The sequence below is a fragment of the Triturus cristatus genome, chromosome 7 (genome assembly GCF_964204655.1).
Source record: "Triturus cristatus chromosome 7, aTriCri1.1, whole genome shotgun sequence".
NCBI lineage: Eukaryota > Metazoa > Chordata > Amphibia > Caudata > Salamandridae > Triturus > Triturus cristatus.
In genome coordinates, this window is record NC_140590.1 from 886,316,197 (window position 1) to 886,344,154 (window position 27,958).

At 49.0% G+C, this 27,958-nt stretch overlaps 1 protein-coding gene across 1 annotated transcript in view; it reads left to right on the top strand.

The window, feature by feature from the left end:
- The window catches only part of HMMR (hyaluronan mediated motility receptor), a 415,301-nt gene that overhangs the window by 75,791 nt on the left and 311,552 nt on the right, over nucleotides 1-27,958 (top strand). Inside the window, exon 4 of the mRNA XM_085617832.1 lies at nucleotides 1,318-1,395. Coding sequence (XP_085473958.1) covers nucleotides 1,318-1,395 — 78 coding nt within the window. The remainder of the gene's footprint in view (nucleotides 1-1,317; nucleotides 1,396-27,958) is intronic.

Sequence of the window (27,958 nt, forward strand, 5' to 3'; positions counted from 1 at the left end):
TACCCAAGAACACACCTGCCACCTCAATATACAGCAGTATTTATTTTACAGATTTATTTCTTGTGCTTGCTATAAAAGTTATTTCCAAGTTGTCAGATGGTGTCTTCCAGAACATGCCTCGCACAAAATCCGACTCAAGCCAGCATGCCACAAATCAATTAAAGACATGGTCATTTAAAACGCTAGTAGCTCGAACTCAAGCATGTGAGACCAATTTGCATTGCAAATGCTTGTTTAAGGAGGGCAGTGGTTGAGTGCGAGTTTCACGTTTTGCTCTTGATCTGTATTGGAGATGGGAAATGTATTAATTTGTGGTTTTGGTATCAAGGTAGACTTTTATTGGCAGGCCCAAACTTTCTGATAACCCATCCAGTCGATAGACCTTTGGGTGTCGTTTAATTTGTGGATGTGTGGGGTCTCTGCAGTTCAGTGCGAGATATTTAGATATGCAAAGAGAAGATGGGTTTGTGGCTTTTGTTAATGAGTGATAGGAATCACTTTTCCGAGAACAGGATAGTGTCTGTGGGGGATGAATAGGCCTGGGCAACATTTCAATTACTTTAGCTTTATTGGCATAACTTTAAGAATTTTCCGTTACGCGTCTTGCATAGCTAGATTGTGTGAAGAGTGGGCTTTATTCTCTGGGATATACTGTGCATTGTCTGACCACAATCATTGTGGTGGTATTGTATTTGTCAAATCATTCCTCTGGTCTTTTATGCTCCGTTTTTATTTTTTTGTGTAGTGCGATCTTCACCAGATGAAGTAATGTTAGTAGCCTGTGGTATTGGAGGTGGGCCAAGATGTTAAACTCATGATCCAAGGTGCTAGAAAGTACTTCCACTAGATCACAATAGATTGGGACCTTGCCATCGCACTGAGGTATACAGGTGGCAGCCAAACCATGGTGGTGGACAGCGTGCAGCAACCCCGCCCCTCTTCTCCCCTCCCCCCGTGATGAGGACTAATTCAGACTGCATTTAAGAAGACTTTTATAACCTACCAGTTGTGTAGCATTTTCAATAATACAACCTAATTGACACAGGTCTTATGTTGTGGCACTCTTAATTTCCTGCTTGCTGTGCGATCTGAATTAAACTTTTTTTTCCCTCCTTATCTGATTTAGTTCTTTGAAATGTAAAACTTCGCCCATGAGAACATATATTGTGAAGGGGCTATTTTAACTTGCAGTTCTGCACACACCCTTAAACAGCAACCAATTTGGTGTTTTTTTTCTTTTTTACTCCACTATATTACTAATTTAGAAACTAACATTTTTTGCTGTAAATCTTGACTTCTGCTGTTACACTTTTTCAGCCAAACTTGAGTCGTAAGTCTGAGAAGGATTCAGATTTTGTTCGAGAGCTGAAGAAACAAAAGTCATTGGAGAAGGAGGTATGCTTGTGTCAATCGACAAAAGATTGTGTGCAAAGAATGTGGTTTTATTTCTTGTCCTGATTGCTAGAAAGATATTGGTTCAAAGCTCTGTGTTCCTTGTTGTTGCAACCTAGTTATGTGTTGCCAACTCCTTTCTATCTGCACCAAATGAAGCCAAATGGTTTATTTTTTGTGACTTAATATTGTCCCCTCATTGTGCTATCCTCCTTCGAATGATCATCTTGTTGGATGATTTGAAGCGCAAAATTCACAACCAATAAAGAAACCTTCATAAAACAAACACACAAATTATTAAATATTTTACTTAATTTGGAAACCTATTTAAAAAATCTCCATCAAATCAATCTGAATACTAATTTGATTTTTAGCCCCAATTTTAAATTCCTTCAGTTACAGAATGTTTTGAAAATGTAAGTTGTATATTTTGCATCTTTATTCACACATTAATCCGTTAATATTTAATATTCTAAGCCGTTGAGGACCCACTGTGTAGGCATAACGGGCCCCCAGGAGTCCCCGGAGCAAAGGTTAATAACCATTATCCTAGAGGATTCAGGCTGCTGTACAGTGCTTTTTAGGTGGTGGTCACCTACAGGTTTATTTGGGGGGGGGAGGGGCTCTCCCCTGCAGGTAAAGTAGAACCACCCAGTGTATGTATATGTGGTCTGACCTCTAAAACGTGTCAAAGTTGGCTTAAACCCGGTTTGGCACACGTACATTTCCTAGAAGGCTCTAGTGTACATAGTACAAAAATATATCCATGTGGTTTGCTCTGGTGGGTGGAGAAATCAGGGCTTCTGTGCTACAGTTGTCAGGGCCCAATCTTGGTGGTGGCACGTTCCTCACAAATGGCTACACCCAAGAGCCATTATAGGGTAAGTCTAGAGATGGGTGGAGGATTGTGCCTTCCCAATTTGTATGAATCTTGGCAGAATAATTTCCAATCGTTCATTGATAATTTTCAAGTGCGTAGTGTTATCAATGAACGATTGGAAATTATTCCGCCAGAATTCATACAAATTGGGAAGGCACAATCCTCCACCCAGCTCCAGAAATATGTCCATGACATGCAGACTTAAATGTCACTTTTGAACTGCAGCACCTATTGTGCCATCCACTATAGTGACCGTGATAACCTGGCTTCAGGCCACCAAGTATGTTTAGTCAGCAGCCTGAATCCTACTTCCCACACCTGTCGAACACAGGTAGGAAACCCCGATTTCAAATATTAAATAAGCCACCTTTAAGCCCACCTTGCTTAACAGAAGGTAGGGTGCATAATATTGGTGAAACCTGTTTTACAATAGAAATGGCATGTTCATCCCCACTCCATCAGTCACTAGTCCCAAAATGGCAGTCAGTAGTCAGGGCGTTGCTGGTATGTAGGAAACATCGAGTTATAGATCATACACTTTATTGTACAACTATTGACCTGTACCAGCTACAGACTCCTTTAAAGACTTAATTAAAATGCCATCTAATGGTCAAGTCCGACTTCAAATATATTCGAAATTTATCTTTAAGAATTATTGCTTTTACCCTGTCTGAAGCTGCTTTATTTGCACTAGCTCTCCAGCAGCTACCAAGCCTTTGTTGGCCAGAATGAGGTATGATTACTGCTTCCAGAGGAGACGCAATGCCCTTGGAGTGGTTGGTTGTGTTCTTTCCTTAGCAAGATTATTTGGGGAGGGCAAGGAACTTAATTTACTTCCAAGGGGCCTTCCCTGTCACAAGTAAATACTAGATGACCTCTGGTAAGACCCAGCTGTTGGCCTTCCTAGTGAAGCTAGCACCAGACCCAATGGGAGGAAAGCTATCCCCAGAACGGGTTTTGAGTGACCACAGAGGAGCAGACTGCTCATTACCCTGGTCATAACTCTGAGTTGGCGCACAGGATCTGCACAAGTAGAGAAAAACTTCCCCTTGGATTTTGAGAGTGATTGTCACTGTGGGATTGTTTGCAGTAGGACAAATGGGAACTGCTGAAAAGTGGGTAGGGTTGCCCCTGAGGTTTTCCCTCTTGGTGCTTGAGTGCACTTGAATCACACCTGTAGACTAGCTTGTGCCATTTCTAAATGTGGCATCCCCTGACACCCTCCTCAGAACACTTACTGGATCTGTGGAAGAACAGAAGAGGACTCTGGAAATGGAAGTTAAATTTATGGTGTCAGCAAAGGCTGACGGCAAACCCCAGGGTAAGTCCATTTGCTACTAGTCAGCTGGGTCCTTCTAGGAAAAGGCAGCTTGTTGTATTTGTGTTATCACACAGGTTGTCGGCCTTCACCCCCTTAGCTGCTCTCCCCCCCCCCCCCCTTTTTTTTGGGGCTATTTGTAGTAGTACGCGATTAGGCCTCTAACTTTTTGACCACACAAGGTATCCGTGCCAAATTTGTGTCCTTTTCTTCCAACATCATGGGGATTCTAAAGGTACCCAGGGTTTGTGGATTCCCCTGGAGGGGTCACAGAAAATAGCCAAAATACACCTACATTTTGTTTTTTTGGGGGGGGGGGGGGGGGGGGGGGGAGAGAGTGCTGCAATTGAAAGCGTCTGGGTTTTTCCCTGCAGATGGTATCAAAGGGGTTGTGGGGTTTAATCACCATTTCCCAGCTTTTAGGGACTGACAGACTTTTGTCAGAAAACCAAAAATCTTTACAGTTTTGGCATTTTTCTGGGACCTAACCTATTTTTGCTATTTTTTGTGCTTTTAACCTCCTTCCAGTTAATGGTAGAAATGGTTGTGAAAGCAATAATGGATCCTCGAAAGCTATACATTTTAGGAAAGTAGACCAAATGCTGAATTCAGCAGGAGGTCATTTTTATAAATCCGTAAAGGTTTCTTTATAGAAACTAACAGTTAAATAGAGGAAAAATGGAAAATTAGTGGGAAAAAAAACAGCCTTTTGTGTCAACGTTTTCACCTGTAACTTCTAATTATGACAGCTCTTTGAAAGCATATATTGTTGCATCCACTGGACCTTACTGGTTGTGGGAATATATAGGACTTGCAGGTTCACCTAGAACCCGATGAACCCAGAGCCAAAAACTGAGCAGTTTCTTACAATGTTTTTTTTTTTTATGTACCGGGTATATAGCAATTATTCTGGGAAAATGTATACATGGAAAATTCGGCATGAAAGACTCCTATGTATTTCTGAAATGGGAACAAAATAGAGTTTAGAAACTACTATTTGCACATTTCCGAAATTGGGAATACTCATACTAGCATGTGAATTATTGGTCATTTTTCAAACTTTTTTTTTTTTACATTCTTTCATTTGGAAGGCAGAAATGCATCGAAAGTCAATAGGTAATAGTTGCTTTACAAAACTGAATTACCGTAAGTCTCCCGATTAAAAAATGGTACCTCTCTTGTGTGGGTAGGCATAGTGCCCACGACAGGAAACGGCTCAACTCAATGTGAACACACCACATTGTCCCAATGAAAAATGACCTTTTTAGGTCTCGCGAGCCAAAGGCTCGAAGAGACCTTTTATATGTGGGATTTTCAAAGTGCTACCCACAGTCTTTTGGCTGGCCTAAACCTTGAGTGCACGATCACATGCACGTGCACAGCTGCTCCTCTGCTCATTGCATTCCCCCCTCCCTTCTCACCCAGCCCTTTGATGCTCTGCTTGATTACTTTCGCCGCTTTGACCCTTGCATTCCACCCTCCCTTCTCACCCAGCCCTTTGATGCTCTGCTCGCATCTCCCTCCTCCCTGGGCGTGAAGGGAGACCGAGCCATCCTGCTTGATTAATGGCTTTGCATTCCCATGTGTTCCCGTAGTAAACATGTTATATTTTGATTTCCCTCTACCGTGACTCGGGGTTCTTTGGGCTCAAATGTCTAGATTTCTAGAATGTAAACCTCTTGTTGGCTGCACTCTGGCAGCTCGGACTCTCGCACCTTTAAATTACATTTTGCCAGCGTAGCCCATGTGGAATCAGATTACGAAAGCGAGACTTGGCGCTGCCTGATGTCTGTGTAAATAGAAAGAAGAGATGAGTTTCTGTCCACTGATCATTTGCACGGAAATTAAAATACCCGTTTCTGCCAAATAGTTCAGTGTCTGCCTTGACACACCAGCTCTTCTGTCTTGTGAGGCTTCAGCAGATGGTCGTGTTGACTCCGCCAGGGGCCGATGCGGCATGTTCTCCTAAAGGCCCCCCCGCCAAACTGAATTGTATTCCCATGCTATTAGGGCCAAAGTAGTTGTTGATTTTCAGACACCCGGGCGACTTTTTTGGTGTTCTAAAACCCTTCTGTACTACACCAAATGGCTTTTCCTATGCTCATGTAGGATATTTGTGGCATGCATCTGAGCTGCCAGCCCGTTCACCTTTTATTATTCCACAAAAGGGAATGAACATTGCAGACTGACTAACATTTATAGGACAAAGTGTTTTAACTACGCGTTTAATGGTGTTTCCTCTCTTGCCAAATGTCAGCCTGTAGCAGATAATTTCTCTGGTAAACTATATAGGCAATGAACTTTTTAATATGGGCTGTTGACCCTGAAGTTAATTTAGATTCTATATTTTGTTTCATTTCTTTCTTGTAAACAGATATGTTGTGTTTATTAAAAAAACAGGTCATAACTCTTCAGACTTTCAGCAATTTATATTTCACAACTATTCACCAAGCTACCACTTGCAACAAAAAACAATTTATTATTAATCACATTTGCGAAGCCTAATGCATTTACTAAAGCTTGTTTTTTTTTTCCTTGTAGCACAATGCTATGTAACTTTTAATTGGAAATAAATAAAACCGTGGTTTTGGCGCATGATGTACTCTACACGTGCATCACTGGTTGTGGTGCACACACAAAATATCCCTGTGTATATTAACTTTGGTGGCAGCCTACTGTTTTTTTGTGTCCCTTCAATATAGATCTCTATTTGATAGTGAGACAATCTACGGAAATACTCCGTGACCAATGACTCTGCAGAATGTGCTGTCTAAACTGCAGAAGTTACCCTTGCGTGTGCCAAAGTCTCTAGGTGTTTTGCTCCACACATTCGACCGAGGTTTATAGGTTGTCGTCCTCTTGCTTGATGCTTTCACACAAGCTTTGAAAGGGGACAGTAGAAAGTACCTGCTGCCTATCGATCCCTGTATGCGGGTCTTGAGTGGTTTCTTTCCACGCATAAGGGGTGTAGACCTTCTCTGCTGTCAGTGCTGAACGTGGAGCTGCACGCGTCACTGCCAGTCTGAGCTGCTCCCGCTCCTTTGAGTTCACATGGATACCCCTTTATCTGCAGAGCCATTGGCTAACCAGTGCAGATAATCCGAATCTTTGTTTTTTTTTTTTTTTTTTTTTTGAAACCGTTTATTGCAGTTCGTAAAAGTTACAGGTATGGGCCTACAACCATCCGGCCGGCCGCTAGAATGACAAAAACATATTGCACACATACAGTAAAAGTCTCTAGGCAGAGCAGTGAAACAGGAGTAATCAATGGTGCAGGCCACACAGCTCCAAGCCCACAGTACGGTTCCCTTTTCTTGAAACAAAACAACACCAAAAAACCACACCCGCAGGGCAACCCGCGATCCAAAATAACAGCACGTGCTCCATAAGTGGGGGATCCAAACCAGCAGCAGAACTCTGGAGAGGGGAATGGGAATAGATCAGGGACTGGGGGACCGCGCGGCTGAGGGAGGGGGGCCATCTAGGGAGACGGAGCAGGCGAGGCAGCCGGTAGCAGTGGTGGCTCACAAATACCCCCGCGGTAGGCGTTCCAGGGGCCCCAGAGTTTCACCCACGCCCCAGGCTTACCTCTCGCCACATACACCACCTTTTCACGAAACATACACCAATCCATATGCTCTTTCCAGGCCGACACCGCAGGGGGCCTCTGGGATCCCCACAATTGAGCAATGTCGCGCTTGGCTATCATGTATCCCAGAGTCACCCACCGCGTCTGCGGGACCGAATAGTCATTCGGTTCCCATACATTCAGCAAGCATCTCCTCGCTTCAGGCAGCAGCGCAACACGCGTCACCACACGCAGGACCTCATGCACACCACGCCAGAATCGCTCCACCTTCGGGCACTCCCACAGTATATGCATGAAAGTCGCCAACGCACCACAGCCACGCTTACACATTCCGTCACCAGCAAAACCCATACGCAGAAGCCTTGGCCCCGTCACGTAAACCCGGTGAAGGATCTTGAGCTGGACGAAACGAAGGCGAGCCGGGATGGCCACCTCTTTCGGAGAGGCCACCGCGGAAATCCAATCCTCATCGTCCAGCTCCAGCCCGTCGGCAACCCAAGCCTCGCGGAGACTAGTAAGCAGGCACGATCTATCGTTGATCAGTTTTTTGTATATGAGGGAGATCGTGCTGTCCGGGACATGGCCATCTAGGACTCTGTCCTCCAGGGGGGAAGACTCCGGAATGGATGCGACATCCGGGAAGACGGAGCCCAGCGCATGGCGGACCTGTAGGTACCGAAAGTACTCACTGCCCTGCAGCTGGAACTCCGCCTGCAGCGTCTCAAAAGTTTTGAATCCCCCCCTCGTCCAGAGATCTCCCACCGTGCTGATTCCGATCGTGTCCCACTTCTCGAAGCCCTTCGACGTCCACAGGGAGCCCAACCTCTCAGACGCATACAGCGGTGACGCCCGGGTCAAACGGTCCTTCCACCCCATAGCTGCATTAGCCGCGTGCCAGACACGCACCATAACACGCGTCGGTCCCGTCAAACGGGAGTCGGGCACGCCAGCGTAGAGCGCTCGATTGTAATCGCCACCGGGCAGGAGCATCTTATCCATCTCAAATGCCGGGTTCAAGGCGGGCCCGTAAAGGCCATGATTAATTGCAGCTAGTTGGGAGGCCCAGTAATACCGTTTAATGTCGGGGAGGGCGACCCCCCCATCGTACCACGGGAGCGTCAATTTAGCCAGAGCAATGCGCGGCCTCCCGTCCCAGAACAGGCGCCGCTGGAGGCCCTCCACCTCACGGAAATAGCGTGCCGGGACCAAGTCCATAGTATTCTGGAGGGCGTAGAGGAAGCGTGGCAGGGACATCATTTTAAACAAGGCCGCTCGGCCGAGCGGCGAGAGCGGCAGACGCCGCCAGCGCACCACGTCCTCCCTCAAACGCCGGAGGGGGGGTAACAAATTCCGCTCATAGCGGGCCTCCGGGTCAAGAGTGATATAGATACCCAGGTACCGAAAACCTTGGGAGGCAATCTGGATCGGACAGTCCCGTGGTAGGGCCGGAGCCTCCCCGGAAAGCACATATACACAGGATTTCGCCCAGTTGATGACCAGGCCTGAGTTGCGACCGAATGAACGCAAAACATCAACCAGGACGATCAGTGATTTACGCGGGGAGGCGAGATACAGAAGGATATCGTCAGCATAGAGGGACACACGGTCCTCATGCTCGGGGGTCCAGCGGAGACCACGGATAGAAGGGTGCCACCGCAGCCACTCCGCCAGGGGCTCCAGGGCCAGGGCAAACAGGAGAGGCGACAGGGGGCAGCCCTGTCGCGTACCCCTCCCCAGCGCGAATGGGGCCGAGACTCGCCCATTCACTACCACCTGCGCCAATGGGCCCGAATATAGCAATTTGACCCAGCTAATGAAACCCGGGCCAAACCCGAATTTTGCCAGCATCGCCCAGATGTATGGCCATTCAAGCGTATCAAACGCCATGGTGGCGTCCAAGGACGCCAAGATGGCCGGCTCCCGCACAAATGGGACACGCGCGAGCACCCCGTGCAAGCGCCGCAAATTGAGCGCCGTGTTGCGGTGCGGTATAAAGCCAGATTGGTCTTGGTGGACCAAATCGCCCACCACGCCAACCAACCTGTTGGCCAACACCTTGGCGAGGATTTTGGGCTCCGCGTTCAAAAGCGAAATCGGCCTATAGGATGTGACCCGTTCACGGGGCCTCCCCTCCTTGTGGATCACCACAATTGTGGCTAGACGCTGGTCCGGCGGGAGGGAACCCCGCGAGTGGGCCGCCAGGAACATCGCGCGCAGGTGGGGCGCCAACACATCCGGGCGTAGCTTGTAGAGCTCAATGGGAATACCATTGGGGCCCATGGCCTTGCCGGATGCAACCGAGCGAATAGCCAAGGCAATTTCGTCCGAGGTGGGAGGGGCGTCCAGCGAATCCCTGTCCTCCACCGTTAGGGAGGGCAGTGCGATGTCCCGAAGCAGGGCATGGGAGTCTGCCTCCGAGCAGGGGGAAACCGGGGAGTAGACTTCGCGGAAGTAATCCGCGAAGCAGGAGACAATGGCTTCCGGCTCAGTGACACACGCACCATCAACACTCTCAATCAAAGGCACCACACGGCTCGCTCTCTCCCTCTTATCCAACCACGCAATCAATTTGCCAGCCTTATCACCCACATCATACAATCGCCCCTGCTGCTCTCTACTGAGGCCCCTGGCCGCCTCCGTGACGAGGGCCCGATAGGCCGCCTGCTTTAGGTGTAGAACATGCAACTTGTCGTCTGTTACCCCGCTTCCCAGGTCACCCTCCAGTTCTGCAATCTCGGCCTCTACCCGGGTCACCTCCTCCCGCTCGCGCCGCCGGGCATGGGAGATAAAGGAGAGGGCCTCCCCTCTAAGGACTACCTTGAATGCCTCCCACAGGGAGATGGCCGAAGAGACCGACCCCACATTCTCATCGAAATATCGCTGTAGGGATTTGATCAAACCAGCACGAATGGTGGGGTCGCGCAAATACCATGCATTGATTGGGGCCACCCTGCCATCCCCCCTCGGGAAGACATCGAGATGCAACAACAATGGGGAGTGGTCTGAGATACCCCGCGCCAGATGGCGCACCTCCCCCACCCTCCCTGCGTGGGCCGCCGGGACAAGGATGTAATCAAGCCGCGAGAGGCTACCATGGGCACCCGAGTGGAAGGTGTACTGTCGCAATGCAGGATGCTTTAATCGCCAGCAATCCACCAGGCCCAGCGTGTCCAGAAGGCCGGGCAGCCACGCCTGTGCCCGGGGGAGGTCCCTAGGGGGATGGCGATCCATAGACCCAGAGGCTACCGCATTAAAATCCCCTCCAACCACCAGCAGGCCACTCGGAAGGTCCAGAAGGAGGCGCCCCAGGTCCGCAAATGTGGTGGCTTGTAACCCAGGCGGGACGTACACTGATATAAAGATAAACACTCTACCCTCCATTCTTCCCACCAGAACCGTGTAGCGTCCCCTCTCATCATGGCGCACCTCATCAATCTCCAACGGGAGCGAGTTCTTGATCATAATACCCACCCCCCGCGAGCCCGAGGTGAAGCCAGAATGGGCCGCCAAACGATATCCCCGCCGGTTCATTGCATGAAAGGAGTTACCTATAAGGTGCGTCTCCTGCAGGAAGACAACATCTGGTGAAATAGGTTTTAAGTACTGCAGGACCACACCACGCTTAATCCTATCCCCCAGGCCGTTAACATTCCATGACAACACAGCCAAATCCCTACCCCCATCATACGTCGAAACAATCGGTCGTCCCCCATCGAGCATCCTAGAAACAACAACATAGTAGCGGGTTTGCCCTGCGGTGCTAACAAACACACCCCCCCCACCCCCCGGTCCCAACAAAACTCCCCCCTCCCTGCACCCCTGCATGAGCCCAGACAGCCCCCCCAAAGTGCAGTGTGCCTGTCGCCCCATAGCTAAAATACTAACTAGTCCCCCAGAGGAGGAGGGAAGCCCCCAACAGACCCCGCACGACCTCCATAGGAGGGGAAAATACGCAATCAATAAATGGTGAAGGAACAACGTCCAGAGCAAGGCCTATGCAGTCACCCCTCAATTCTGCTCCGGCGGGCCCTCCTCGCCAGCCGCGCCCCCCCCGCCCCCCCGGCCCCGATCTCCAGGCAGAGTGTCCAGCCAGTCCCCAGCCGCCTCGGGCCGGTCAAAGAAGTGCGTGCGACCATCCACCTCTACCCTCAGCTTAGCTGGAAAGAGCATTGAGTACTTGAGGTTCAGGTCCCTTAGGCGACGTTTAACACCAAGAAAGCTCTGCCGCTGCTTCTGGACCGCCGGGGTAAAGTCTGGGTAGAAATGTACCTCCATGTTGTCAAGCTTGACCGGTCCCTGTTGTCTGGAGGTCTGGAGGATAGCATCTCTGTCCCGGAAATTAAAAATCCGGGCAATGAGAGGCCGCGGCGGGGCACCAGTCTTAGGTCTGCCCCCGGGGACCCGGTGAGCACGCTCCACCGCAAAAAGCTTACTCAGCCCCCGGGGCTGGAGGTGGGTCAGGATCAACTCTTCCACGAAAAGATCCGCCGCCTCTGCCTCTCGTCCCTCCGGCACCCCCACAATACGGACATTATTCCTCCGGGCCCGACCCTCGGAGTCCTCCAGTCGCCGGTCCATCAGGGCGCTCGCCTGGCCAAGCCGGCGCACCTCCTTCTGGAGGGCCACCACGTCTGTCGTGAGGCTCGTTGTGGTGTGGGCCAGGGAGTCGACTCGGTCGTTTGTTTTGGACAAGTCTGCCCTCACAAGGCTCACATCCACCAGGACCGAGTCTATTTTTTGCGCTAAGGTGTCGAAACGCTGGTCCACCGAGGCCTTCATCTCTGCGATGGCGCCCATGACGTCCCGGAGGGTCAGATCCACCGGATGAGCGGATGCCTCCGTCGGGCCCACCGGGGATGCACGCGATGTCTCCGGAGAACCCTTCTGGAGCGTGTAGCGGTCCATACTGTTGGCCTGGTGCGCCGTGCCACGGCGGGTCGTCTTCACCTTCGCCCGGTCGCCATCTTGTTTGGTGGACATGCTGGCTCTGCCACCGTCGTGCCAAGCACCCCAAACGGGCCGCTATACCAAGTCACGGGTGCCAGGGGGGGGGCAGGGGCGACCACCGAACCGCGGGTCAACCCACCGCCGGCGGGTCAGCCGGGCTCCTGGACAAGGCCACACCACCACACCCCGCTCCGCAGTCCGACCCCGCTTGAGAGCTAGGAGGGCGCAAAAGTGAAAGTGCGGGGTACGCCAGTCGCCCAGCCCCGTTCGCCGCTGTTATTCACTTTGTCCCCGGATCGCCCCACTACTCCAATCCGGGGGGCCGGCGAGGAGAAGGCCACAACCTTCGATCGATGCTCCCACCGGCGTCCGGGGTCCGATTCGAGCCCAAAAAACGGGTGGCGCCTCAGCTCCGGTTCCCCAACACAGTCCCCTCAACAAGGACAGGATATCGCCAGGATTAATTCAGGAGGTCGCGGAGGTCCTCGGGAGCCTCGCACCTACGCGGCCATCTTGGTTGCGCGCTAGGCTCCTCCCCCGATAATCCGAATCTTAAATAGTTCTGCTCAGCTCAACTTTGAGGAATGTCTGCTATTACAGCGCCTTTCTTGCTCTCCTGTTGAAATTCAGGTTCGCTCCCCTTGGGAGGCGCGTTGAGTTGGCTCATTGACCCCGCCCCCTCTCCTTTTCCCCTCAGACCTCTGTAGACACCATGGCCTACTCTGCTCTGCAGGAGAGCGGGGCTGGTGAGGCCACTTCCTGGGTCATTGCTGCAAAAGCTTGTCCCCATATCCCCTCCTTTGGTATTTGCACCTGAAGGGTGCGACTGTGTCATGGTTGGTGAAGATGTCGGGACATTACTCTAGATGTCTCGGCTTAAAGCTCAACCGGATACTGTCTGTTCTGGAGTGACAAGAGCCTCGGGGGTGCACCATGCAGATAGAAGGCTTGAGGGGAACACCGGCATATTTCAAACATTAGTTTATTTAACCCTCTCCTGCTTGCTTTTCAGCTTAGAGATATCCGGGGAAAGCTCCACTCTGCCCTCTCAGACCATACTTAGTTTGCAGGTCCACTGAATTCCGTTAAATCTGTGGACAATTAGATTGCATTTTAAATTTACTATTAATTGGAGTCCTTGAATCAGGAGTCCAGCTATTTCCAAACTGCAGTTATGCATTCTAAGGTGTTATAATGTAACCCAGTGTTTTCTACAGGTGAGCCAGCCTTGCCACAGTGAGAAACGACTTTGGAGATTTTTTGTTGCCAGAACACGTAAAACCTAAGTACACATGTCCTTTTTAAATATCATGCACCCAGACTTGTAGGCCTACCTTGGGAGTGCTTTTTAAGTATTAGAAAAGCAGGTATCTGGCAAAAGTTGAGTTTGCTAGATCAAATTTGCAGTTTTAAAACTGCGCGCTCAGGCTGCAGGGCCAGGCCCGAAGGCCTGCTTTACATTTTCACTTTAGTGGTGGCACTATAGTTGCTACAGTCCAATAGTGACATGTAAGGTACAGGCTCAGTGTACACTGGGTGCCATGTACTAGGGACTTGTAGGTAAGTTAAATGTGCCGTTTAGGTGCTTTAACCAATTCACCAAGTTATTATTAGTCAGTTAATTAGCACTAGTTGCGGTGCCTGGATAGCAGTGTCCCGGTTTACAGATGAAAAACACAACCGCATTAGTTTAAAAAAATAAAAAATATGGCTTGATGATGCAAAAAGAGTAATTTTGTCCACTGTATAAGACTATATCCTGCTTTGCCTCTCTAAATGTTTGTTTAAAATGATGGCTTTCTTCACACCCCCTTCAGAAATCTTATGATTCCTTATGGCAATGTCTGCACATGTGAAGAAGTGTGGCTCAATGATTAGAGCGGCAGACCCTGATGCAGAGGTCTAGCCCGGGACCAGGGTTCAATTCCCCGCCTCGGCGGGTCTTGGGCTAAAAAATTCCACGGACCTGATAATTCTCGCTTCGGTGCCATTCCAATCATGGAGTCCCACTCTGCAACTCTGGGCAATAGCTTGCTTAATCTCCACAACGGCCCCCACAACGCTAAGGATGCCTGGCCTCCACCTTGGGGGTGCCCAGGAGTGGACGCCTCACAGGGAAAGCCAGGATGGGTTCCACAGCGGTATTCGTACAAGCGCCTTGAGACCCTTGCGGGTGAGTAGTGCGCTATACAAGTATCAATTTACATTACAATTTACAAACATTCAGTCTTTGCGTTCACAGTCCAGTGATCGCATCTTTGCCATTTATCCTCCTTGAGCACATGCGCTTCCAGTAGTTCTTGGTTTCTTCCTAGAAGGTCTAAGCCGAGGTCAAAGCAGTCTTCTGGGTACATTAAAGCAAACTGCACCAAACTATTTTATTTATAAAAATGATATGGAGTTTTAGCCAGCGCTCTTCATCCATTGGTCTTTTGTAGAGCCATTCACATTCTGCTGCCACCCACTACAGCATGGATTAACAGATGATCCCACTTCAGTCATTGGCTCTCTACACTGAGTCACAGCATGTCACTGCGGACATCTAACTGAAAACTGGGCCTGGTGGACCCTCTTTTCCACTGCTTTGCCCTTCATTTCAGCACTGTGGCTCCCGCTCTCCCAATCCCTCAGTTACCATAAATGGAAGCCAGCACCATGTGCGTTGATTGAGCCGGAGTGGCCTCCCTCTGAGGTGCGCTGTGATGCTTTTAAGTCACCCGTATGTCCAGCGCCACGGGTTGCAGGGCATGGAGGCGTTTTCATGCGGCTGGAATGGCCCCGCTCCTTCCATCAGCATGCATGACGTTATCAACCTGCTGTAAGAGCATGGTAAGAACTCTTATTTGGAGGCTTGTAGGCGGTACTGTCCGCGTCTATACTCTTAAGGTCTAACCTGGGTTATGGCAGGCAAGCCGCAGAATATTTTCCATAGTACTTTACTAAAGCGCACATGGAATGCAATCAAATGCCTTCACTTTAGATCAGGCGTGAGTGGGGCGGTCGAGGCTGGGAGAATGGCTAATAGTCTTTTTTTATTATGCCAAACGCACAAAATATGAAGGGAGCTATGTCTTCTAAAAGTTAATATCCCTTCTTTTACGGTAAGGGGTACTATCCCTTCCTTTAATGGATTTGACTCTTTCCAAAATAGTCTGCTTCAAACTGCTCTCTAGGTGTTCATGTTGCACACAGTGTTGGACTGTTGGAGCCATAAGTTATTTTAAATTTCGATTTGCTGGTTTGTTAACTGTATTTAATACGAAACTCGCGTCCTGTTTCGCCGACCTACCTTAGACCACCTGGTCATTTCCCTAAGAGGAATTTGTATTCCTGTATACGTTATCTCTGTATATGCTATAGCTCCCTCACAGGCGTGGCTGTGACCATACCTATGGATCCCAGTCACAGGGTTCTCCCCTGACGGTGATTTTTGTAGGTAAGTCGTTTGCTTCATTTTTTTTTTTTTTTTTTTTTTTTGAAAACCTTTATTGACATTTCAAGCAATTACACATATGGGCCTACAACCCCCGGGGCCGGCCGCTAAACAATCAGAATGACAGAAAGCAGGTCTATCACAATCAGTACCTCGGGGAGCAAAATCTCGACACTAGCATACTCCCAGTCTCTGAACAGCCCAGGTAGGAGACCAGGATAATAAAGGTTTACATTTTATAATAGAAAAGGATGGAAGGATCAGGTGCCAAACAGTTTCCCAGCAGCGAAAAATGGCAGGCAGAACGATGAACGTAAACCATACACAGCAGTCTATCTAAGCAATGACGCTGAAACAGTAAGTTCAGGATGTGGAGGAATGACACGGCCATTTGCGCCTGCAACCCCCTGCCCCAAGACCCAGGAAACTCCACGGAAATTATGGCACTCCGGAAACAGCAGTGATTAACAACAAAGGAGTACTACCATGCTGATCCCAGAAAAAGACAAAGAAGGATAAGAGAAGAAAAGGAGGCCATAGAAAAAGGAGGTGAAAGACTAAAGGATCCCCCCCCCCCAACCCCCCACCCTGCACCTCTGCAAATGAGTACGCCCCCCCCCCCCCCCCCAGCAGTGTGCCTGTCGCCCCGGAACCAGACCCGAAATATAGAAGAACAGAGAAAAGAAGTGGGAAAGGAGCCCCCACCAGACGGGGGGGGTAGAGAGAGTATTAATAAACTGGAGGAGGGCCTGCAAAACACGCCCCCGGTTTCTCCCTCCCGCACCACACGGTTTCCCATAAAGCATACAATAAAGAACACAAAATCGACCCTGTCAAAGAGGAGTAAGGAGGATTACGCACTTGGTACACTAACAATTATGCCATGAGAGCACACAACTCCCGAGCCCGCCCGCCTAGTAGGTGACCACCTCGGAAGGGTCAGCATCATCCTTGGCCACTCTTTGCAAACCCACCCATGCATACCCCTCGTCCCAGTGCCATGTCCAATGTTACCAGGAAGAGAAGTGTCCAATAAAACTCAGGAAGCGACACACACAGGTAGGGTAGAGGGCTCTGAAGATCGACACAGTCAGCTCTAGGGAGGATCGTCTTTCCCGATGCCGAGCCAGGATTTACACTGCACACCAGGCCCAGGAAGGCGGAATCAGCCAGGGCGGGCGACCGTTGCTTGGACGTTGCCTGGGTCGTCGGAGACCGCGCACGGGACAAGGCCACCACCCCCCGCTCAGATCCGAAACCTCGAACAGACCAAATCCACAGCCAGCTGATCGCACGTTAATATACTGTCCGGAGAGTCCAGGTGTGCACTATTCACAGGGGCGGCCACGACACTGTCCCCCCGTGAGTTTGCTTCATTTTTAATAGGGGAATACTTGCATTGTGCTCCCAGGAAGGTTTACAGCTGGTTTGCCGTGTTTCACTGAAGCTCCCATCCGCATATTTCAGAGGGCTGCCAGACCTTATGTATTTGCTATATGTATATCTGAAGATTGAATGCCCAGGAGCTATGTATGATAGTTTTCTTATACTATGCATGTAAAACAAGCATTGGCGTAGCCAATAGGTCTCGCTTTTGGGACCTTATAAGTATTTAGTTATGTAGCACAATAGCCTTGGTGCAACAACATCTTGTTGCATGGGTAAACATTTATAAGGTCCCAAAAGCGAGACCTATTGGCTATGCCAATGGTTGTTTTTTTTTTTTTTTTGCAAAGTGCCTAGCTGTAGTTTTTGAACCCTAGCTCTGCTGGCACATAGGGAAACCTAGCAAACCTATACATTTTTGAAAACTAGACACCCAGGGGAATCCAGCATGGGATGACGTGACTGGCTCTCACCAGATTCTGTTACCCAGAATCCCTTGCAAACCTAATCTGTCCCAAAATAATGGTTTCCTCATTTCTGCGGTGGAATGTTCTGGAATCTGCGTGGATCCACAAAATTTCACCCACCCCGCGTCCCCTAAAGTCTTTCGAGAAAAATGGTACCTCACTTGTGTGGAAGGCCCAAGTACCCGCGACAGGTAACGGCCCAAAACGTTTTGAGGTTACATCAAAATTGCCTATCACACAACAACCTGGTTTTGCAAGGGGAGGGGGCGGGGGAGAGTCACCTCGGTTTTTGGCCCCGTGCTCGGCGGCCAGCTAGGGAAACCCATCAAACACACACATTTCTGAAAACTAGACACCCGGGGGGGGGGGGGGTCAAGGGAGGTATGGCTTGCGTGGATCCCCCGTTTTCTTACTCAGAATCCCTTGCAAACCTCTAATTTAGCTGAATAAAATCACTTTCCTTCCTTTTTGGTGTGGGAAAATTGTGGAATCTCCGGGCAGACATGAATTTCCTCTCGCCCAGCGTTCCCCAAGGTCTCCCGATAAAAATGGTGCCTCACTCGTGTGGGAGGCCCAAGTACCTGCGACCGGTAACGGCCCAAAACATTTTGTGATGGGCAACTTTGATGTCACCTCAATACGTTTTGGACCCTAGCTTGTTGCGAGTACTTGGGCCTCCCACACGAGGGAGGAACCATTTTTATCGGGAGGCCTGGGTGAACGCTAGGTGGTAGGAAATTTGTGTCAGCCCAAGGATCCCACACCTTTCCCATACACGTGTGGAAAAAGAGGTTTTTTTCAACTAAATGTGAGGTATGTTGGGTAAAAAAAAAAGTGAGAGCCACACAAGTCATTCACCCTTGTGCTCCCCCCCCCACCCCCCTTTGTCTACTACTCAAAAATGTGAAGGTTTGCCTAGGTGACGGCTGAGCTAGGCCAGAAAGTCCCCTGCAACCCATTTTGACAAAAAAAAAATACAAAAGGCCAATGAAACCGCCACAATTATATATCTAACACTATTTTGATGAAGCTTATCCACCACTTACACCTGTTGGTTTTAGCAACTGCAGAAACGCTGAAAAGCACAATTAATTATCAAAAAAGTGTAAAAATATTGAAGCCAAGCCTTCTGAAGGTGAGCCATAAAGCCTTGTCATGGCACCAACCGCTTTATGGTCCATTCACACGTCATTCACACACCACATACGACTTCCATATCGCCAGCCACGGGCCCAAACAACCAAATCACTTACACTCACACAAACGTACTGCCACCATGCAAGGGCCCATCACATTCATATGCCACAAGACCTAATGAGTTTGACTACATTATCACCTGTCCAGTTTCCCCCTCCTTCCTTAATGTTACCAAACACATGCTGAGTGAGCCTTTACTACTGGCTTCCAAGACAGCCACATGAGGCTCAGGAAGACCTGTCTTTCATGCGCCTTTGGCACACTCACTATGCTAAATCCAACTCCTTCCAGTTTGTGGATGCAAGTTTGGGGGAAAGGATGAATGTGAAACAAGGGTAGTCCGTGACGTCTCACATGTCCAAACCACCGTTGTGTGCAGTGACTGTAATGCACTTATCATACAGCAGACTGACCATCTGCTAAGTTCTAACGGAGAATGAACATGATAAGTAGCATTGACCCATATGTTCTACAGTTAGTTCAGTGTGAGTGTGGCAGCAATGGATTAGAATCTATGGGTGAAGATTAAGTCGGGACGTGTATCTATACTACCTTTACTATCTGCCTTCAACTTTTGCAATATTCCTCGGAAAGCACACCTACCGTAAGCTGTTCTAACCCGTTCGTGGGTCCATCCTCAGAGTCATGACTAATCCTGTCCAATTACGAAGAGACCCTATACTAATGCCTTTCATCTCTAGCTGCTTGAGTGAACATTTCGGTCACGTGCTAACAATGCTCTCACAATGCTCTATCCAACGCCTTCCAATTTGTGGATGCAAGTTGGGGGGGGGGGGGGGTGCCAGAGAATGGCACAAACATTTCTCAATCTGAGCAAGCATATCTACTTTTGAAACTAAGGCAAACATGCTGAAAGTTTTCAAAAGCTTTCTAAAGAGAACATACTATGAAGAACGGTTGAATGTGGAACACAGGTACTCCATGACAACGTGGCATATGTTCTGTCCACCAGTATGTGCAGCATGGGGACTATAATGCACTTGTCAATTGGCGAACAGAACTACCACCAGGTTATGAAAGCAGATAAAGGTGTTGAGGTCCATGATTTCATGAAATAGAGGAAGAAATATTCGGCAGCTGCTTGCATAGTGAAGGAGTGGCCCACAGACAGTAGGTATCCATTCTCACCAATTAAGGTTTACCTATTGGCAGCTCCACCTCAGTCAATTTCCTAGTATTTTGCTTTAGTGTGAGGAGACAAAGCAAGTAGGAAAACAGAGGAAAGGCTTACTTGGGTACTGGGGACAGTAAACACGAGTCTCCTGCCTCTTTCCCTGTATCGAGCACAGTTTACAACGGCGACATGGTCGCTCCTTTTTGGGTGTTGCAGGAATTGTATCAGCAAAGTGTCGCTCCTGCTGCCTTGCCATGTCCTCCATAACACAAAGTGGAGGCTGCTGCTTCTGTAGCAGTAAGACTTTCTATCACAGACAACAAAGTCAAGGAAAGACGCGAGTCTTCCTGTGGTGGTCTCACCATAAGCAACATACGCAATGTATGTTGCCATCTGGATCAGGTGCGTTAAGTTTCTTATTCCAAGTGCGAGTTTTACGACTTGCATTGTATGGCTGAAGAACCTGGCTGTTCTTATCCACTCCGCCCATTTACTTGTAATCAAGTATACAGGTGGGCTTGTGGACTTCTGCCATCTGACCCCAAACCGTGACAGGGGAAGTGCTCTCAGCATCCATTGTAGTTAGCACGTACACGTCATGCCTACTGCGGGCAGTTCGTTGAACGCAACGCAGTGCTCTGGGATTTCTGGAGCTTCTTGCAAACGAGCTCCTGCGGGAATCCTTTGCGGCGACAAATTGTACCGCAAGCCATGGTGCCAGCTTTGTAGAGCTCACTGAACAGCTCTACTCCATTATAGAAATTGTCCACATAAAGGTTATAACCTTTGTGAAGAAGTGGCTGGACAAGCTCCCATATGATGTTTCCTGTGACCCCTAGCATGTGAGGGCAACCTACAGGATTAGGAGTTGTCCTTCCCTGTATACATTCAAGCTGTACACATAGCCAGTCGAGCTCTCACACAGCATGTACAGCTTGATGCCATAGCGAGCGCGTTTGCTTGGAATGTACTGCCTAAACAGCAGCCGCCCTTTATACAAGATCAAGGACTCAACAAATATAAACCTCTGGATACCTGGCAGACAAATGTTCCACGACGGGCCGAATTTTGAACAACCAGTCATGGTCTGGATGGTCCCGGGGCAATGCAGCAGAATGGTCTTTGAAATGCAGCATGCGCTGCAATAGCAAAAAACGATCTCTGCTCATGTATGGTGCAAAGATGGGGGTTAACCAAACCGTGCGAGTAGACCAATAGGATAGCAAGGTTGGTTTATGCACTACCCCCATTTTAAGCGTGAGGCCCAAAAATATCTTCAACTCCTCTAGAGAAGTGGGAGTCTACTTGCGGGCCCAAGAATGAGGCCCAAGAGTGCTTCCTTGCTCCCTCAGAAATTGTTAGGCTCGCAAATTTGTTTGCTGCACAATTTCATCTAGGAAGTCAACACCAAGGGATGGAAGTAGTCAATTGGCAAAATTGACGTATCTACTTTACATCCAGCGTCACCAGTGAAAGGCAGAATTTTGGGCTGAACTAAATTGGGAGGCTGCCAAGACAGCACTCAGTCTGTGCTTGCGGCTGCACGTGCCTGCACTCTGGGTTGCTCTAACCTGTTATGGGTGTCCTGCTGCACAGACAGTGCTGGCAAAGGGACAGCACGACTGACAGTCTCCTTCAGAATCGCTGGACGATGAGTCATCTGATGGAACTGCACCGACTGAAAAATCACTCCTAGATTCTGCTCCATTGTCCTCTCCCTCAGATGCTGTCTCAGTATCTGCTGTCTCAGTCTCTGATCCTGCCTGTAAGAAAGTGGCTCTGTATATACTGTTCCCAAATAGCTACAGTGTGCACAGAGTCCACAGTCCCCAGAGGTTTGTCAGAGGCTAAAGTTAGATATAACCTTACTCGCTAAAGTGGTAGCTTGGTTGAGCAGTATCAGAGGACAGTGTAAAGCATTTGTTGTACACACTGTCAGCAAATGGTCTCACACACTCAAGAACTGAACTCTAGGCCAGTGGTTTTGTATAAAAATATATGGTGGTTTTATTGTAGAACCAACAATAGGTATCAAAATGTACTTTCTCAGAATGAGATGGTTTTAGATAAATACTTTCAATAGGCAATAGACTTTTGAATGCAATAGTTAGTTGTTGCAATAGGCAACACAATTGCAAACACAATATGACATTGAGCTCAATGGGAATTTCTAGTTAAATGCAATAGATTACTTTAGGGATTACTTTTCTTACCATAGGACTCTATCCTAGATTCAGTCCTGGGACATCTCCTGTAAACAGAGTAAAAGCGTTTTGGTTACAGTTGTGATTTTTAAGGAACATTATTGTATTTTAAAAGTTGACACTTAGAAACTTTTTCACATAGAATCACCAATGTTATCCTATGGAAGGAAAATCAAGTTATAGGTAAGTACGTTTGTAATTACTTTTCATGGTCAGTGCTGGGCACCAAGATCCAGCACTGGGATCTCTCCTGATAACAAGTGAGTAAATTCATTTTCGTAATTCGGCTGATTTTTAGATGAATATTTTAAAGTTTCAAAACTCGACAGAAGAATTTCCAAGTGAAACCAGTCAATGTTACCCTATGGAAGAAAGTGAGTTATTGGCTATTGGGTAAGTACTCGACTGGCAGAGTTAAGGTTCTGGGCACAGACTCGTGGGGTCTCCCAGGGTCAGGTAAGTACAGTTGTTACACACTCCGCGGCAGCTGGGTGCAGAGTGAGTTAAGCCCAGTGTTATTCTATGGGAGGCAGGGGGCCTTTGGTTGGTGGTTGTTGGCTAGCAGGCCACGCGACTGTGGGAGCTGGGCTCCCGGTCTCTTGCTCAGGGCAAATGGGGAGGTAGATTAGAGTAGAAGTTGCACTGCCAGGGGCACTCGGGCGGCTGGGTGCAGGGTGCTTTTGAGCCATCGGGCGCTCAATGGAGAAGCTCAAGAACGAACAAAGGCTGCAATCTCGGGGACGAAGATTCTTCAGGTGCGACCACCACTACAAGAGGTTAGGTTGAGGATAGGTAGGCACCCAGAAGTTGGGCACAGGGGGCCGCAGGGCACCGGGTGCAGGGGTGCTTTCTGGTGTTGGGAAATCTTACCCTCTGCTGGTTGCGGTTGGAGGGGTCCCTGGTTCTGAGGCTGCAGGCATTGAGGTGGGTCCTTGGGTGCTGGATTCAGGGTCACAGTTGCCGGGGGGGGGGACGTCCTCGTTGTCTTTGTTCACTCCAGCACAGGCCAGGCTTGGCAGGTTCAGATTGTGCAGGGTTCGCGGTTCCTGGCTGATGCCAGGGGTCAGTTACTTGCTTTGAGCAGTACCACTGCTCGTGGGAGTCCCAGGTAGTTAGTCACAAAGTCAGGCCCTCTGGAGTTTGAGGGTGCTGACCACTGGAGATGCTGGGGTTTAGCAGGAGCAGGTTCGAGGGTTGCCAGGCCGGTTGGGCTGGGGCCAAATCAGTTGGTGTCTTCCTCTTGTTAGCAGCAGCTTGGCATGTCTTATTGTTCCTTGTTCTTCTTTCTTGTTTCGGAATCTGGATCTGAGAAGGAAGGTTCAATGTGCTGCTAAATACTAAGTTTAGGGGTGTTGCAGGTAGGTAAAGGGCCTGGACCAATGGGTCCCCTCCTTGGGGTGGGTACATCCCCTATCCTGCCTCACTCCTGTGAGATGGGGGCAGTAGCCTAGTCCTGATTGAGCAGGGTTTCCCATATTCAAGATGGCGAGAGCCTGGAGATGTGCTTCACCTGGCCTCCCCCACCTGAGGGGTGGGGTTGGCAGAGGCTGGCACATCCCCTTTCCTTCCTTGGGGTTTTCTGCCAGTCTTCCCGCCAGAGTGGGTGTCAGAACCAGTAGGGGCCAGTTGCTGAGTAAAGCAAGTGGCCTGGAGAAGCTCACAAAGGCGGCATGCCTTTGAAGCTTCCCCTGCCTTCCTGGGGGAGGAGACCTAGCACCTCGCCCAGGATGTGCATTGTTGAAGACCCAGGAGAGCGGATGGCTCTCTACCCAGGGGTCCAGCAACATGCCTGCGGTGTGGCAGCCTAGGCAGCCCCTCAGACATCTCCAAGATGCCCTCTGTCGTGCATTGTACATTAAATCCCACACTGGCATCAGTGCGGGTTTAATGTGATGGGAAGTTTGATACCAAACTTCTCAGTCTTCATTGTAGTCATCATGGTGCTGTGGAGTTCGTGTTGACGATCTCCCAGCACCATATACTCTTAAATGGCAGCACTGCACTTAGTGCCCAGGAATGGACCTGGGTACCGTAGGGGCACAGGGCTCATGCACCTGTACCCACACCACTGGCATAGGGCACCCAGCTAGAGGGGTGGCTGATGTATGCCAGGGCAGTGTTGTGGGCATGGCACACAGGTGTGCCATATTGACTGCTTTGTTCTGCACCCAGACACCCTTTCTGCAAGGGCAGTGTGTCAGGGTACAGGGCTTCTAAGGGTGGCACATTAAGTGCTGCAGCCCTTGGGGGCCTTCTCTGGTCACAAGGCCCTGGGTACCTAGTGTACCATTTACGAGGGACTGACATGTGACCAGAGATGCCAATTGGGTTTAGGCTTCAACACAGTTTTAGGGAAGGAACATAGGCCCTGGGTACCTGATTGGCAGGAGCCCAGGGCACACTCAAAGTACATCCGCAATTCTGCAAAAAGTGGGGGCATACCATGCAAGAAAGATGGCAGTTTCTCTCACTGCCTCAGAGCTGGACTCCAGAACCAGATGAAGTGCCTGGGCAGCATTCATCCAACGATAGGCCATCTCTGCTAGTGCCTCAAACTATCCTTTTTAAAACACTATCCTATGTAGAAGGCAGATAGGTTGTTGGTTTTAAAGTGTAGGTGGGTGTGTACACCCACACACGCACACACCCATCGTCGGGGCCCCAACCCTGCAGGGCGGTTGTGGCATGCGGGAGACAGCATTTCCTGTACTTTAACATCCAACACAAAAAAAATCCATAACCTGGTTCTGGAGAAAGCTTTATTTCAATTGGCGCAGGCAACGGCGATGGTGAGGCACCTGCCGCGTTGCACCAAAAGGGTTAAAGATCTCCTCTTTGTTCAGAGTACAAGATGAAGCGCATCCAGCCCTTCACTTAGGTCACAGACGGATGGTCAGACCTCTTCTGATCTTGTTCAGGTTTAGCAGTGTACCTCCGCAACCAGACCAGGTATTCACAACTATTATGTTGGCATCTAGTGTCCTTGAGGGCACCTTAAGTATTGCATGTAAAACCCAGAGACAGAAGTGTGGGAGGACAAAAGCAGGGTCCTTCAGCAACCAGACAGTGGATACACAAGAATGGTCTAGACACCATATTTTCTCCCTTTCAAGTATTTTGTGTCTCAGCAAACATGTCCAGCAGGATTTGCCACAATGCTTTGAAAATGAGACCCACATCTTTCATACTCTTCCCAGCTCAGAGGAGTCCTCGGACTATTCAGGTAAGGCTGTTTACTCCTGGGAGGAGTTTCACACTTTTTTCATACCTACTCAAAGGCTTCTCGCTGGCTAAGAGCTGGTGGGTGATTATGCTAATTAGCCTTTTGATAGTTCAGGCTGGTAAAGGATAACTTTTTTCAAAATTACTTTTCCTTAATGTTAAGTCTGACTTCGTCCTTGTATTGGGTTTTAATCACTTGTAAAATAGGTGTTCAACTATTTGTCTAGCTTGGGGGTGTGGCCAACTGCCTAACAAGATGGCCACTTGCTAGGGCGGCTCCGGTTAGCCATCAACCAAACCCCCTGACCATCCGGTACATAATCCATCCCCAGTGACAAGCAGACCTCTGATCTGGCCTCTCTACACCACAGGGATACCAATGCTCAGTTGATTTGTGGACTGTTAAGCTTAGAAAGCAGAGATCACCAGAAGGCCTACACAGGGGCAGATCCCCAGCCTCGAGTGATAAACTGTTTGCAGGCAAACCTATTCGCTAGTGGATTTCCGTAATATGGGCATGCAAATGAAGGAGGTGGAGGACTCTACTACTGTCCTTCAGGGTGATGCAGAAGTCCTCAAGACGCAAGTCGTCAAGCTACATACGATTACACAAACTCTTGAGACCAGAATAGAGAACTATGAAGGCGGTTTGCGGTGCAATAATGTCTATATAATTGGAGTCCCTGAACGCTCAGAGGAGCCAGCGATGAATCTATTCGTAGAAGATCTCATCCTAAAGCTGCTACAGCCCTGTGGGTTTTCCAAATCTTTGTCAGTGGAATGGGCTCTTTGGTACCCGGCTTAGGCCGGTATCTCCACCTCGCCTAATCGTAGCCTGAATTTTCCACTTTTGCGATTGAGGTCTTACTCGAAAGAGCCTGCAGCGCCCCATCACTTAACTAAAAAATTCCACCATCACATTTTTTCTAGACTTCATATGCGTCTTCTATGTCTCTTCATGGCCTGTTTTTCCTATGTTTCTGCCTTGCGCGAAGCTGCGGCTGCTTTCTGTTTTTAACTGGAGCAGTTTCCATGGCTCTCCCGAGGCCAAATCCAACGTTTTGTTACTGGCCTGGCTGTTCTTAGTGTGCCTTCTGCCCTTTTTTGGGAGCACATGGTGAATGTTCTTCTGTTTTTCTTGGACTTGGGTTCCTTGCCTGTCCACTCTGGGTTGGATCCCTTAGGATTCTTTTTTTGGGGAATTTCTACCACTTATGAGTGCGGTTGCAGTTCCCTCCCCTGGGCTCATCTCCCTTGTACTAATAGGCTACCAAGTATGATCTTGGGCGACAGAGGGATCCACACCCCCTGATTTCCCTGGCTCTTTGGCCATGCACAGGATGCTCAGTGCCTACAGACTTTCCATTGCTTCTGACTTTCCTAGGCTGTGGGCACTGCCTCCTGGTGTGTACCTTCTCTTCTTTACACTGGCTCTTAGGTGACTTCAAAAAGAAATTAGTATTAGAAGACCAACCAAATTGTCTGCATGGGCCTCCTGGGTGTTTGCCCCATCTAGCTTGGTCCCTTATTACAGTCTCCCATTGCGGTCTTTTTGTGTTTTATTCTAGCTGTTTTTTTCCCTTCGGGTTTCTTTGCAATGGTCTCTGAACTGCCTAACTGTACCGTCTGTCAGTAGTGCTGATTGTCTGCTCTGTTGGTTTTCTGGGGTGTGTACTTCCACCCCACCCTCTGGATGGGGCCATGTGGCTGGCCTCCAGTTTGCAGTTCTCTCCTTCAGCGCATGGCCGCTGTGGTGGTCATTGCATACAGCCTTCTTGGGCACCTGTTGTACAGTGTGTATTCTGTATAGGTTTATGTTCATACGTATCATTTATATCCATTTTCATACCTCTCCATTTGTTTTCTACCTTCCTTTTCTTTGGTTTCTACACTTAGTCCCAGAGAGCCGCATCTCTCAATGTATCCTCTGCCTAACGTGGTCTGTGGCCATGATTGTTGCTATATTTCACAATGCTTTATCCGCTTTTGATTGAAGCCCTCTGCCATGCTTACTTCCATGGCTGGACACTTGGCATAAAAGTTTTAGCTTTTGTCCTTAGCCTTCCTCCTCGGTCACTCAGACCAGTTGCCCTTCGGGGGGAGGGGGGTGTATGGAGCATTCTTTCCTCTCGTCATGGTGTTTTGCTATGCATTTTCTCCTGTGGCTTTGCAAGGCTGTGGATTTGGTTCCGTATAGGTTTTCCCCGAGTCTTCAGATGGGTTGTCTTTCACCCCTCCCTGGCAAGTGGTCTCTTTTCTTATGAAGAATGGATAGCCTAGTTGGGGATATTTCTTTGAATCCGTATGCAGAACCTCCTCCGGGATGGCATTGTTTGGGTATCTAGTCTAAGGTGAACAATCTACGGCTAGACGGCTCTATCAGATGAATAAATTGCTTATCAAAGGTAACACCTTATCTGGTAGAGACTAGATCTAGCCACAGATTCCTCTTACCAACCCACCCATTTCACCCTCATCACTGCAAACTGGTTCTCCTTTTCTTTCGGATTCTTTATGCACCATTGGGCTTTTCATTGGCTATTAAATATATATAGAGAACATCACGCAAATACTTAATATAAGGGTCTCGGAGTATTTTTTTGGGGCACGCAGTTTCCATACACGGCTCTGCATTTTGGTGCGGTTAGTAGTTGTGGAAGAAACTGACATCTGGGGAGGCCTTCTATGTACTCTAAACGACATCACTCCCGGTGGACGATGTGGTTGGTCTCGACGCCCTCTACTGACGTGCAGAGGTACTGCTGTCAAAATATTTCTGTATCCAGTC